At 49.0% G+C, this 13,604-nt stretch overlaps 1 protein-coding gene across 2 annotated transcripts in view; it reads right to left on the bottom strand.

The window, feature by feature from the left end:
* Positions 1 to 13,604, bottom strand: part of Grik4 (glutamate ionotropic receptor kainate type subunit 4) — a 464,253-nt gene that overhangs the window by 41,761 nt on the left and 408,888 nt on the right. For both annotated transcript variants that reach the window (XM_045145696.1, XM_045145697.1), the window contains exon 13: positions 2,911 to 3,024. In XM_045145696.1, coding sequence (XP_045001631.1) covers positions 2,911 to 3,024 — 114 coding nt within the window. The remainder of the gene's footprint in view (positions 1 to 2,910; positions 3,025 to 13,604) is intronic.

Here is a 13,604-nt window from a genome sequence, read left to right on the forward strand (position 1 = left end):
AGGGAGGCATCTCTAAGCCGAAGACCTCCAACTAATTCATTATGGATGTTAACCATAATTCCAAAATACCTTCACAGAAACACCTCAGCTAGAGGTGAACCAAACCTATAGGCAACATAGCCTAGCCAAGGTGACACCTGAGACTTGACATTCTGGGAGCTGAAGCAGGGAAGTCACATGGACACAAGTTTGTGGAGTGGATGGTGGGAAGTAGTCAGTCCCTTTTAGGGTGCCCATTGGGTTGGTGACTTAGGTATAGTTCTGGGACCACAGTTGCCATTCAAGACAGTGGTGTCCATCATGCTGAGAGGTCCAGTTACAGGTGCTGCCAGAGGGTAGAAACACTTAGGGTCAGGTGCCTCCAGCTACATGGTTGCTGGTAGGCCATCAGTAAGGCTCTAGTTCTCTCTGCATTAATCAAGAAATCAGGACCAGGGCATGGTGGTGTGGCTACAGCTGGCTAGAGCAGGGTGTTCTGGATATAGGCCAGAAGCCCAGTTGGGACTCAGTGGGACAGAAGTGAGGATGCTAGAGACATGGGGATGGCTGGAAAAGAGCCTGAGGAGCACTGACAGAGCAAATATAAGCAAATACAAATACAATTCTTGAGTGGGAGGTCCTAGAGTCCAGACCCTGCCCTGGGGTAGCTGAAGAGCTTAAAGGGTGACTTTGATCATTTGATCTGTAAGCTGGGATTTTAGAATCGGCTCACGGTTTTTCTTAGAACAGTCCAGGAGACACGGTGAGCATGAGTACCTTACAGGCCAAGTTATTAAAGACTACACACCTGAGGGTGGCAGGCCAGGTGGAACCTACTCTTTGATTTACTAACATGACCAGTACATTTACTATTACCAGCATGTGCCCTTGACCTAGTTTTAAAACTGATTGTAGCCCACATCTTCACTTCTAAAATAAGAATAACACAACTGTACTCATTTCCTAGGATGGTCATGATAAAGTACCACAGCCGTGACTTGAAACACCAGAAACAAGTTATCTCACAATTCCGTAGGCTGGAAAGCCTGTGGAGATGACGGCAGGGCAGGGATCGTCCATGAATTCTAGCTTCTGTGATTCCTCCTGGGCATAGAGATGCCACCTTCCACTTCTGCCTTTCCATCTACATGGCCTTCTCTCCTCTGTGTCAGTGTCTAAATCTCCTCTCCAGGAACTGGGTTTGGACTTGCCCTAGCCTGGTATGGTTTTATCATAACATTTTCATTACACTGGCAAGGACTTTATTTCTAACTGTAGTCCCCTGCATGGAGGATTAGCACTTCAACATGTACTCTGAGGGAGATGGAATTCAAGTCCAAAGCAGAGGTCACATCACAGCCACCTGGTAGTGTCTGCAACATAGAGGTGCTCAATACACAGGCTGTCATTGTAGTGATCGAGAGGAGGACACTTGCTGGGAGGGATCACAACCTCCTCAATCCATAAGACAGGTGTGTCACTAGCAGCCTCAAATGTGACCACATTCTCTGATTCCCTTCTGTCTTGGCCTGAGGAGTTGGAGATTTTGATGTCATCTTTCCTAGCTGGGGAGTGAGAAGGATGGACTCTGAGGCCCAGCACAGGACAGCATGTACGAGCAACTGAGCTTGCTCATGTGCTCTGTGACATAGACCTCCCTTCCAGAGAACTCGGGTCACACCTCCCGATGCTGTCCCTCCTTGGTTCCTAAGGGGATTCAGATTTGTGCATAGGAAGGATAAGTTCATTGGCAAATTTCAGTTTCTTCTGAATCTCAACACTTATTTGAGCAAGGTTGAGACTCCAAAGGCAGAGAATTATCTCTTCCATGTGGCTGGGGCTTGGGACCCGGGAGAGGGTCACTTCATCACCAAGTGTGTCAGTGAGTGCTTCTTGGTGCCTTTCCATTTGACAACACTCAATATTCTCTGCACAACATTGGTAAGGACTCTATTTCCAGACAAGTTCAAATGCGAAGCTCCTGGAGGTTAGGACTTGAACATGTACTCTGAGGGGGACACACTTCACCCCTAAACCAGAATCCATATCCCAGCCACTTGGCAGTGTCTGGGACATAGATGTACTTAATAAATGAGAGCTGCCATCACACCTCATGGTGTCAGGTTATGTCCTGGAGTATGTGTGCCAGATAAACTGTGGCCACTATAGCACACAAGAACCCACCCATCAGCTGCACACCTATAGCCAGTTTGGATGAAGGAGAAGAGTCTTCTGTCCAATAATGGGAACTAGGAAAGGTCGACTATTGGCTGGCAGCAAAGCAATGGTCCATTGATGGGTGAGATCCAACCGTGGTGACTCTTATTCTGCCCACCAGCCAGGAAAGTCAAGTGTCTTGCCCTACTTGGCTGTCTACTGGTGTGTTCTCATGTATTCATTCTGATTTAGCCAGAAAATCGCCCTTTTAAAACAGGGAATACAGGTGGCCAGGTATAAAGTAGGCATCGATTTTCTGTTCTGTATACACCAGCACAAATAACCAAGAGAAGAAATGCCATAGCCCTGCATCCTTGAATGCCCAGAGTAAACACAGTGGGCCTTGGAGATGGGAGAGTCATTGAGAATGTTGTAGGTTTTTATGTGGGCTTTGGTCTCTGCCCCCAGAAGAAGCAGCCTGACCAAGGCCAATCATTAGTATGAGACAGTATGTTCCAAGTGCTGATGAATCACCCTTGGCTATCTCTATTTAGAAACAGAAGCAATTTTCACTGGAAAGCTCACAAGTGTGACTTTTCCATTCCTCCTGTTTGTAAGTTCCTGCAGCTGATGGGGGAAAAAATAGCCCAGCACATTTGCATTGAAGTCTCGAAATCTAAATATTTCTGTGAGTCATTCATTATTATCATATAGCTCAGTGTTTTCATGCAAATAACTTTAATGACATAAATGCTTATAAAATAAGTCTCTTACCATATGAACTCGGTAAAGAATGCTAATTCCCAGTGTCATGAATGGCTTCGAAAAATCAATCACTTTCTCACGTTCAGCTGTGATGGTTAAGCCTGCCACTGCCAGATCTGCTTTCTGAAAGGCACAGAGAGACCGTCACATCAGGTGGGGCACAGGAGCTGGTGATCACAGACTGTCCTTCCAGGGAGGATATTCTGCCCTGGCTTCTCTACTCAGGAAGAGATTCTCAGGAGCCCAGCACAGCTCTGAACTCTCCCTCTCAGAAGGAAAAGATGTTGAAACTGTGACCATTAGAGCCCTTTAATACGCAGGCAACTTAAAAGCAGGAAAGTCAAAACTACCCTGTCCAGAGACTCTCCAAATGTCCTGGTGGAGGGGACCTTCTGGGAAAGTACCTCACTACTCTTCCCGGGCAGGAAATTCTTCCTTGTCTCCAGTGTTTGTTAAAAGGAAGCCCCTTCCTAGTGTTTGCTCTCACACAGGCTACCTGGGGCTGTGAGAAAGCCCAGCGCTGGGTCTCAGTTCCAACCCATACTCTGCCTAACCAACAACGGAGGCTCCTCACTGCCCTTCCTTCACCTCATCCAAGGATATGGAGCAAAGGGAGTCAGTCCTGGAGCCTTCACAGCAGTTCTCTAATGTGATGCTCAAAACCTACCTATGAGGCCACCTGCTTGGCATGTGCCAACTGCTGGGCCAACTAAAATGTGAATTCTCAAGCCTCTTTCCAAACCCCAAGAGATCAGACTCTCTCCCCTGTGGTAACACATAGGACTCTTTATTTGAGGTAAGTGCAGGTTATGACCATGGTTAAAGCCCAGCTACTGTATTTCAGAATGGCCACTGTGATTCACATCTCAGCTTCTGTAACTCCATCTACAGATCAGTTGATACAAAAGATGAACAGATAAGAGCAAGAGTGAAGGGTCCAACAACCTACAAACACATCCATCAATTGTGAAGGAGTATGGGCACATGTGTGCATACATACTCGTGTGTGTGTGTGTGTGTGTGTGTGTGTGTGTATCACACAGACATACACATGCTTGACTTGTACCAACCCATTGCAAAAGAAAGAAGGAGGAAGTTGTGGCTTTAGTGTGAAATGTCTCTCACAGACTCGTGTGTTTGAAACTTGGTCCTTGCCTGGTGAGCTGCTCAGGAGGGTTATGGAGACTTTGGGCCCTAACTGGTAGACATAGGGCCTTAAAAGTGGGGCTTATGGCTTACAGCTCTGGTGACCCGAGTTTCAGCTTCCCCCTCCCTTCTCTCCCCTTCCTTCATGCCTTCCCCTTCCTGACACACAGAGAAACGAGACACCAGGCATGTGGCATGTGCCACCTGCTATGTGCCTTCCCTGCCATCATGTGCTGTGCCCCCTGAACCATGAACCAATATATACCTTCCCCTGCGTTATGTTGTTCCTGTCAGTTGTTTGGTCACAGTGACAAGACAAGCAGCTAGCAGCAGCAGAAATGCTGGCTCTCATTTACTCCCCAAGGAACTATGGTTTGTGCACAAGAAGGAGAAATCCACTGGAAAATTTTGCCTTGTTCTATATCTCAACGCCAACCTTTCATCCTTAATTCATGCCCAGCACCAGCACGGGTGAACAAACTTAGGGCCTTATCAAGCAAAGCCATCCTCCAAAGAAACCAGAGTGTGGATGGAAGAGGATTTTAATAAAGAAGGGGACGTGTGAGTGCCTCGTTCTGTTTCTGTTAGAGTGCTGATTACTGCCACCAAGTGTCTCAGCCCTTGGGCTCTAGAGAGGGGTTTGATTAGAAGATTGTCAGCTCCTTCATCTGGGGGCTCTAGATGGTTGCTTAGATTCCTTTCAGCATCTCAGCCCTATAGTGGCAATGACTTGAATTCAGTGAGCCGGAGTGCACAGCAACAGAAAGCGAGTGTGCAAAGGTGCACCTGAGGGTGCGTGTGTGCTGCAGGATGTGAGCCCAACCCCAGCCCAAGACCTGGGGTGCGGATAGGGGTGGAAAGAACTGGAAAGAAGAAACAGAAGTAAAGATTAAGACAACAAAAATTCCAGGGCTGGGAAGATGACTTAATGGTTAAAAGAGTGGGCTTAAAAAAACATTTGGACCTGAGTTGACACAGCACCCACACAAAGCCAGTTGCAAAATGATGCAGGCATCTGTGAGCCTAACCCTCCTGTGGCAATGTGAGGAGGAGGCAGGAGAATCAACAGCTTGGAGGCCAGCTTGTCTGGCATTTATTTACAGCAACAAGAGATCCTGACCCAGAGAAATAAGAGGAACACCTCAAGGTGGTCCTCTGACCTCCACGAGTGACATGTGCTCAAACACACATACACACACGCACCTCAAGACAGTCTTCTGACCTCCATATAAGTGCCATGGTACATGTGCACACATAGACACACACGTGTGCATGCACACATGGGCACACACCTACACTTTTTTTTTTTAAGACAACAAAAACTGATAATAGGCGCTAGAGCAAGAGACAAGCATAGCATCTTCTCTTTTCTTCTGGTTATTTTAAGTCCAAATCAATTAGCCTAAGTAAGCAATGCTGACCTCAATTTTCTTTTCTCACATACAGCTTTCTTCCACAAAGGGCAAACTTTGGAAAACAATTTGGAGATCATTTCACAAGTTTATAGAAGTTGGCCAACAATGACATTATGTATGCCAAAATAATTCCATATGTCCATATGGACAGAAAGCTGGAAACGGGCTGTATCAACAACCAAGGATCCTCGCAGGCAGGGACAGCGTGTGCCCCAAGATCTCATGGGCCAATCCCATCACAAACACTTCCTAACATTGCCCTAGAAACACTGCTTCAGGCCCACATGGCTGACTCCGTGCCCCCCAACCCCTTTCTCTTTTCTTGGTCCACAGTCCAGAGGAAGTTGGGGTGGGGAAGTGGGAAAAGGAGATAGGAAAGGGAGCCAGTCACCTAGAAGCAGCCTGGGAGGCTTGGTGGTCGTTGTTTTTTATATTTAATTGACTTAGTATATACAAGAGTAATTATCTACCTTGGCTTAAGCATACCTCAGGGAGCCAGCCACAATCACGTGGGTGGGATCAGATTCTTCCAAAAGATATGTGTTCATTTGCTTTTACCTTAGTTAAAAAGACATCATGCTGCAAAGCAGCCTGAGGTGAGGAGGGGGCCAGGATTGCACAGACCCTAGAATGGCCAGAGCGGGAGGCGGAGATGAGTGTGGCTGCACACAGCAGCCCACCTGAGGCCTGAGGTATCGTGGGGTTGGTGGGAGTGGTGTGCCCTCCACGGAAGAGTGGTAGATGGGACATCTGAAGGCCTGGCTCTTGTCACAGTGGAGCTCCAATTTCACTGTGACCTTGGGCCCTTGGGCAAGACAATCCTCTCTGGACCAGCCTCCTTGATCATGAAATGAAAGGATTCACCCAGACAGCCTTTGGCTAGACTTTTTTTTTTTTTTTTTTTTTTTTTTTCCAGTTGCCATCCCCAAACATGGCTCTGCTGACTATAGGACACGTGGCTTCCGTTAACTGGCCCAACACTGCCGTGGAAGACGATGGCAGTCAGCAGATGGAATAGTGCAGAAAGGATGAGGAAATGAACTCGGAGCGGGGGCCTGTTTCCCACACTGGGCAGCAGCTGCTGGGACCTGCGGCGGAACATCTCTCTCCTTTTAGGGCAGAATCTGAAAAGGCCAGGAAAGCGCAAGCCATCTGTGGTGCTCCAACCTGACCCTGGAACCCCAAGGGGCTGAGATCAGAAGAGGCCAAGGGTCCTGAGCCAGAGGAAGACAGAAAGCAGGGGCAGACAGGAGCAGGAATGTGGCTGAGCCCCAAAATCGTGGTGTTGGGGGCTGTACACATGCGAAAGGGTATATAAATAGATCCTCACGAGCTCTAGAACTTTCTCTTCCTCCCATTTTTTATTGAAAGCACTCTTTGAAGAGCTTTGTGAGCCACCTCTGAGGGCTCCCCCTTTTATCTCTTGGATGTTGGTGGAAATTTCAAGGCTGGGCCAGGCAGGAGCCAACATAGAGGTGACTTCCAAAACATATCCTCCTTTGTCTCATTGGGGGTTAATAGGGATCACACAGTAGCCACCACTGTTATCAAAGCCCACAGGCTTGGCTGAACCGAAACTTGAGGCCAGACTGGGAGAGGTATGTTCACAGCAGGGCTCTGACCTGCATGTCGCCTGAGCCTGCAGCTCCCCCAGGGCTCCCTTAGAACCTCCCAAGAGCATCGAGTGGTGGCAGCAGAGCCAGCACCAGCCCAGGTGAACAACAGCTGTCCTTGTTGCCTTTGCTGCTTTCATTACACACTGCTGCCCACTTTGGGGCAAAATCCTCTCTTTTGCCCTCAGCAGCATCTTTCCCTCCTAATCTGCTTCCTCTACCTAGTGCCCTTCCTGGCCAGTGGGAGGAGGATGGCCAGGAGGCTGGCTCTAACTCTCTCGGGCCACGTGTCCCTCACCCACATTCTCGGCACTCATCTTTCTTGGCTGTAAAATGAGGGAATGCCAGCTTATGGAGATGATGTGAGAGTCAGAAGCGACATGGGTATTGAGGAACCCTGGAGGCTATATACACTGTTGAGTGCCTTCAGATCAGTGCTGGGGGTGGGGGCAGGAGCCTTCAGCAGAAGCAGGTGTGCCTGGGCTCTGTCACATCCTTACTATGTGAACTTGGGTAAACCCTTTCACTTCTCTTGGCTCCAGTTCTCCCATCTATCCAAGTGGGGGTAAACATGGAATCCACCTTCTAGAATAGTTGAGAAGGTGAGACTGTTTCAGTGCTGAGCATAGGCTTGTCCAGTTCTGCTGTTGTGTGACAATGATCATGATGATGATGAACTTGACAATGGAATAATCATCTCCACAAGGGCTTCTGGAGACACTTCTGAGCCTGGAGTGAGAAAGTGTGCTTGGAGGCCAGCATTGACTGCACACGTAGGTCCCTGGGCACTTGGCCCCATGGCGTTCTCCCAGTGACCCTCTGCTGACACAAGCTATTCCCTATGTCACTGAATATCTCTGCAGACCCACAAGAGACCCTCTCAAGCCTGGCATTTTCCAAGCCTTTGGAAACCTCTTAGACAAAACAGATGCTCCATTTGGAAGGCTGGTATTCTCCACATCCTCTTTTCTCTGATCCTCCTCTAGGAGAGGTAATTATGTGCTCTGCCCTCCTTTTGATTCCCTCTCAGCAGCAGGGTGCTGTCTCTGTCTCTGGTCAGCTTCCATATTGTTCTTCCCGAGTCTTTTTGCCTGAGCCTGGGAAAGCTAACTGACTGTGCCCCTCAGCGCTCCATGTCAATGTAAGCCAGGCCTCCACCTGCACTGTTCCACCCCAGCCACGACTCAGGCAGAGCACTTCCCGTTCCTTGCTGTCATTTACTTAATTCCAACATCATGTCACTTAACTGGAAAGTTCTGGGAGACTGCTGCCCCAGTGAGGAAGAGTTATCCAGAATACAGAGGTAATAAGTCTCTTGGAAGCCTTCATTCCAGGGTAATTGCCTCTGGACAGCCCACTGTACTGAGTGAGCTTGAAGAATCCCAAGTGGGGCCAGTCTAAGTCTATGGAAAAGGGCTGGAGTTATCCATCACCACCCAGAGGGGAAGGAGCTTCAGAGCTGGCCAGCTTGGCTCTACTAGGAGGGCAAAGGCCCGTGTGGCTCTGCCTGTGGAGTCACACCCAGAGCGCTCTGGGGCTGCTCAGTAGACTGGGACAAGAAGTAAGACTCTATTTTCTTTTCTTTTCTTTTTTTTAATTAATTTATTTATTTGAGAGCGACAGACACAGAGAGAAAGGCAGATAGAGGGAGAGAGAGAGAATGGGCGCGCCAGGGCCTCCAGCCTCTGCAAACGAACTCCAGATGCATGCGCCCCCTTGTGCATCTGGCTAACGTGGGACCTGGGGAACCAAGCCTCGAACCGGGGTCCTTAGGCTTCACAGGCAAGCGCTTTACCGCTAAGCCATCTCTCCAGCCCAAGACTCTATTTTCTTATGGCCTTTTATGTTTATTTTTTTTTTTAAGCTCTAGGCTTTAAATCTTCCTGAGAAATCCCCTTTCATGTTTCTTTCCAGGCCCATGCTCAGCTCCCACATAGGCTCCCAGACCACAAGGCTGCATCTAGCCTTTTCCCTTGGTTAAGCAGCTTGCTCAAGGTTTACACAGTAAGTAAGCAGTAGGGCTAGGATTTGAACCCAGGCAGTTTGGCTTCAGGGGCTGTTTTGAGAAGCTGCAACAAATTCAAGGGACTCTAGTGAGAAAGGACTTTGGCCCGCACTTCCATGCCACATGTACACTCTGGATGCCTGCTCTTGGCCCCACCACTCCACCAAGGTCGCATGACCAAGGTCAGCAGTGACCTCCAGGCAGAGAGGACTAAGAGTGCATTTGAAACCCTGTCTGACTGAACCTCCTCTACTTCTTCTGGGCCCTCCCGAATGCAGCCAATGTCAAGGGTGCAGTCCTCCTTTCTCTCTATACAGTCCTGTGACCACCAGCCTGTGTCACTCACTACTAGCTCTGCCAAAGTGATTTGCTGTGACCTTATGGAGGTCCCATAGCTGCTCCAGGTCACTTTTCTCATCTATAGCATGAGATAAATGCCAACTTGAGGTCCTTGTATGGCTAAAGGAGATACTACACCTTATGTACGAAGCATACTGCCAGAATACAGTGAGTGCTCAGTAAGTGGTAACTAGTATGATTTTGAGATGAAGTCTTACTGTATAACCCAGGCCAACTTTGACCTTGCAGAAATCCTCCTGCCACAGATTCCTGAGTGCTGGGATGTCAGGCATGAACTGCCACACTTGGCTTTATCCTTCCTCTATATTGTTTTTATTTATTTATTGAGAGAGAAAGAGGCAGACAAGAGAGAGAGAGAGAATGGGCACACCAGGACCCCTAGCTAGTACACACTAACTCCAGATGCAGGTGCTGTCTAGCACATCTGGCTTTACATGGGTACTGGGGAATGGAACCTGGGTCCTTAGGATTTGCAGGCAAGCACCTTAACCACTGAGCCATCTCTCCAGCCTTATCCTTCCTCTTAAAGAGTTCCCTGTTACTTCCACTCCCATGGAGTCCTACAAGAACTCAGGCCCTTCTGTGAGTTGTTTGCTGGACAACTCTCAGACATATCCCTTGGACTTATCCACAGCTACATTTCCAACACATGAAAGTCTGGCCATGATCCACCTACTGCTAAGGACCATTCAACCTCTTCCTTTTCATGAAATGTTTCCTGGCCATCTTTCTAGATCCAGCACACCCACCTCTGTTGCCAAGGGAGATAGGACACAGCTGGCACCACAGTACCATGACAGGAGCTACAAACTGAGTACAAAGCGCCTGTGTTAGGACACAATATGCACTCTCACCCCAGCTTGGCTACTGCCAACAAGCAGTGTGATCCTAAGTTCTCAGTGCCTCGGTTTCTTCCGTGATGAAGTGGGAACCATGGGAGTTCCTATGGCCACAACTCCCTAGCAGATGAGAGACACTCACGCAAATAACAGGCCCAGTTCACAGTAACTTTCAACAAATGATAGCTCTTACTATTATTGACCTTTTAAAACCATAACATGTACAGCATTTGTCACCATTAGCTCCATTTTACAAGGAAGCTGAGGCCCAGAGAGTTGCTAAGCTGGTGAAATACACATAGCTAGGGCATATGGAACGCTTGCTTTGGATACATGCTCACGCTCCACTGGCTATGCATGCTGCTTTCTTATGTTACGAGGGTGACTTTCCCCAAGTGAGTCCCCAAGGACAGCCAGTACAGCCAACAGTCCAGGGGCAGGAAGGGAACCCAGAGAAGACAGGTGACACAGCCTGCCCTCTAGTCCTGCTTGCTGGCAAATGGCTGATTGGGGAGGCATTTTTCTTCAAGGAGGTAGACTGATGGACTCTGGTCAGACAGAACTCCTCACTAACCAGCCAGAGATGTGAAGCCTCAGGTTTTCCCACTGGAGGGCGCATTTCTCTTCTTGCTCAACTGCAACCATGCATGCCTGAACCCCTAGGATGCCAGCAGCAGGGAGCCCAGAATCCACTGCCTGCCTCAGGCAGCTGTCTAGCAGGAGGGTGTTAATTACACTGTGGGAAGGGATGGCCAGGACAGGCCCAGCCTAAGCCATGGACAGGAAACAGGGCCCCCCTCAGCTTCCCGGAGAAACTGCTTCCAAATTCTCCCTGCTCAGTTCTGTTCAATTGAGCAGATTAACATGGTGTGTAGGCCCACCGTAAATGAGATTATCTGCTCACTTCTGTCTTTTGATCGATTTACCTGCTGGAAGCCTTTCTCCCTCCCCTGCCTCTGCTGCCTATGCAGATACCCAGTGAGCTTGTGTGATTCACTGGGGTCACCTTAGCTTCAAAGTCTGAAGGAACTGGAAAGTTCACTTCCACTGCTGGCTCCTGAGTGCCTCGGCAGAAATCACCATTTAGACTCCCTAACAGCATGGCCGGGAATGCATGCATCTGCTCTCTTGTCCCTGCTACAGGCTGACTGCCCACTGTGTCCACTGAATCTGCCAGGGAGGAAAACACCTAGAGCAGGTGGGGGGTGTCACAGCATCTGTACTCTGGTGTTCTTGTCCACTGGAGAGATGGGATGCCAGTCCCACGGCTGCTCCTTTTTGTTAGAACCAGGATAGGGAGGTTAGGATGAGGGTTAACTGATAGCATCCAGTTGTCATGTGCCCCTCCCCACACACAACAAGCCCAGCCTAGTTCACTGATGTTCCCATAGACGGCCACACAAACGTGTTTTAGGATTGCCGAGCCTGAGCACAGTGAAGCTCAGAGGCAGGCAGGCGCTCAGAGGAGCATTAGCATTCCTGGGGCGGTGGCAATGCCATTCGCAGGTCCAAGTGCTCCTTGGTGCTATTTCTTGAGGTGACAGTCTATTCTCAGGGTTGGATGAATTCCTTTAGAGTTAAATTAAAATCCCCATGAAATATTTACTTGCCTTGGCACAGGGCGATGCTATGGCCCAGGAGGGCAGATTCAGGGAAAGCTCTGGAGCTGTGGGAAGATGTTGGCACATCATTTGTGGGCAGAGCTGTGGGAACAGAGGCCTAAGTTGGGTCAGGAGGTCAAGCAGATAAGTGTTCACCTCTGGTTTTTGGTAACAGGGTCTTGCTCACTGCCTCTCTTTCCCCATGGGGTCTGACAGATGCTCAGCCGAATTCCAGCTCTGGCACTCTGCAGCTGAGCCTGAGCACTGTGCCTCAAATCAGAGCCTTGTTTCCCTTATGTGTAGGACCGACCCGGGAGGTGCACCCGCGATCCTGTGCCGAACCCCTCTTTCTATGGCAGCCAGCAAGACTTTCTGAAGAGCCGCTGCAGGCCTCTGTCTTGCCCTCTTCATCTCTCATGCCACGTGCTTCTTGAGCAGTCTCGTGGCATCTGCTGAAACTACCCAAGTACTTTTGTAGTTTTGGGACTGTGCTGACGTGCGTGTCTTTACCTTATAGACTACTAGAGAGGGTCGAATAGTACCACTAGAACACCACTGGTGGCAACATCACAGGCATGATTAATGCCCCTAAGGCTGAGGCCCACCTTCATCATCGAGGTAAACACTACATTCGGTTGAATTTAGGGAAAACCGCAGATTGCTCCCTTCTAAGTTTATCGGCTCTCATAACACTATCCGCAGACACTTGGAGGTGTGGACACCAGGAAAGGACCTCAGAGAGACTCCCTGGCCTAATAATAAGGGCAGCTTAACTGCTCACCCTGGCTCACTGGGTGCCCAAGGACTCAGCAATGCTCCCAAGTCCACTCACACAAACCAAGCATGCTGACTTCCTTCCCCGTCTCTCAGGCTTTACCAGTTCAATTCCCCCTGAGATCTTTGTAGTCCCTCTCTCCACTCCACGGCAGCCTGACTTGTCTCTCCCTTCAGATCTCAGCCCAAGCACCACACCAGCTCAGTATCCTTCCCTAGGTGCCTGTGTAATGGGTCCCACTCTAGGCCCTCTTTGGTCTTATTATTCTGCTTCATGCTCTTTTTTAAAAAAAATTTACTTGTGTGTACGTGTGTGTGTGTGTGTGTGTGCGCATGCACACGCGAAGGAGTGTGTATACATATGTGTTCATGCATTTGGAGGTCTTAGAACAATATAGAGACAGGCTCACTGGCTGGCCAGTGAACGCCAGGGATGACTGTTTCTACTGCCCCAACACTGGGATTACAAGCATATGCCGCCACACCCAGCATTTCACGTGTGTATTAGAGATCAAATTCAGGTCCTCATGCTTGTGAGCCAAGTTAGCTCACCCACTGAGCTAACTCCCCAGCACTGCTTTATGAGAAAACGATGATCTAATCTTGCTAGCATATCAATTTATTTGCTGATCGCATAGGAGCTCAGGAGGACCGGGGACACCTGACGGTCACTCACCAATACTACTGCAGTGACTGGCACATGATGGCCACTCAGTAACTACCAGACAAAGAACCGAAAAGATGAACTATAAAACAGGAGTTCAGTCACTGGGACTCTCACCTCAGCTTTCCACTGGGGACAACTTAGGTATAGTGTGCTTTGACTCTTTTTATTATCATTTATTCATGTGAGAGAGTAAGAGAGAACGAGGAAGAGAGAATGGGCACACCAGGGCCTCCAGCTACTGCAAATGAACTCCAGATGCACGTGCCATCTTTGTGCAGCTGGC

The sequence above is a fragment of the Jaculus jaculus genome, chromosome 3, assembly GCF_020740685.1.
Source record: "Jaculus jaculus isolate mJacJac1 chromosome 3, mJacJac1.mat.Y.cur, whole genome shotgun sequence".
Lineage (NCBI taxonomy): Eukaryota > Metazoa > Chordata > Mammalia > Rodentia > Dipodidae > Jaculus > Jaculus jaculus.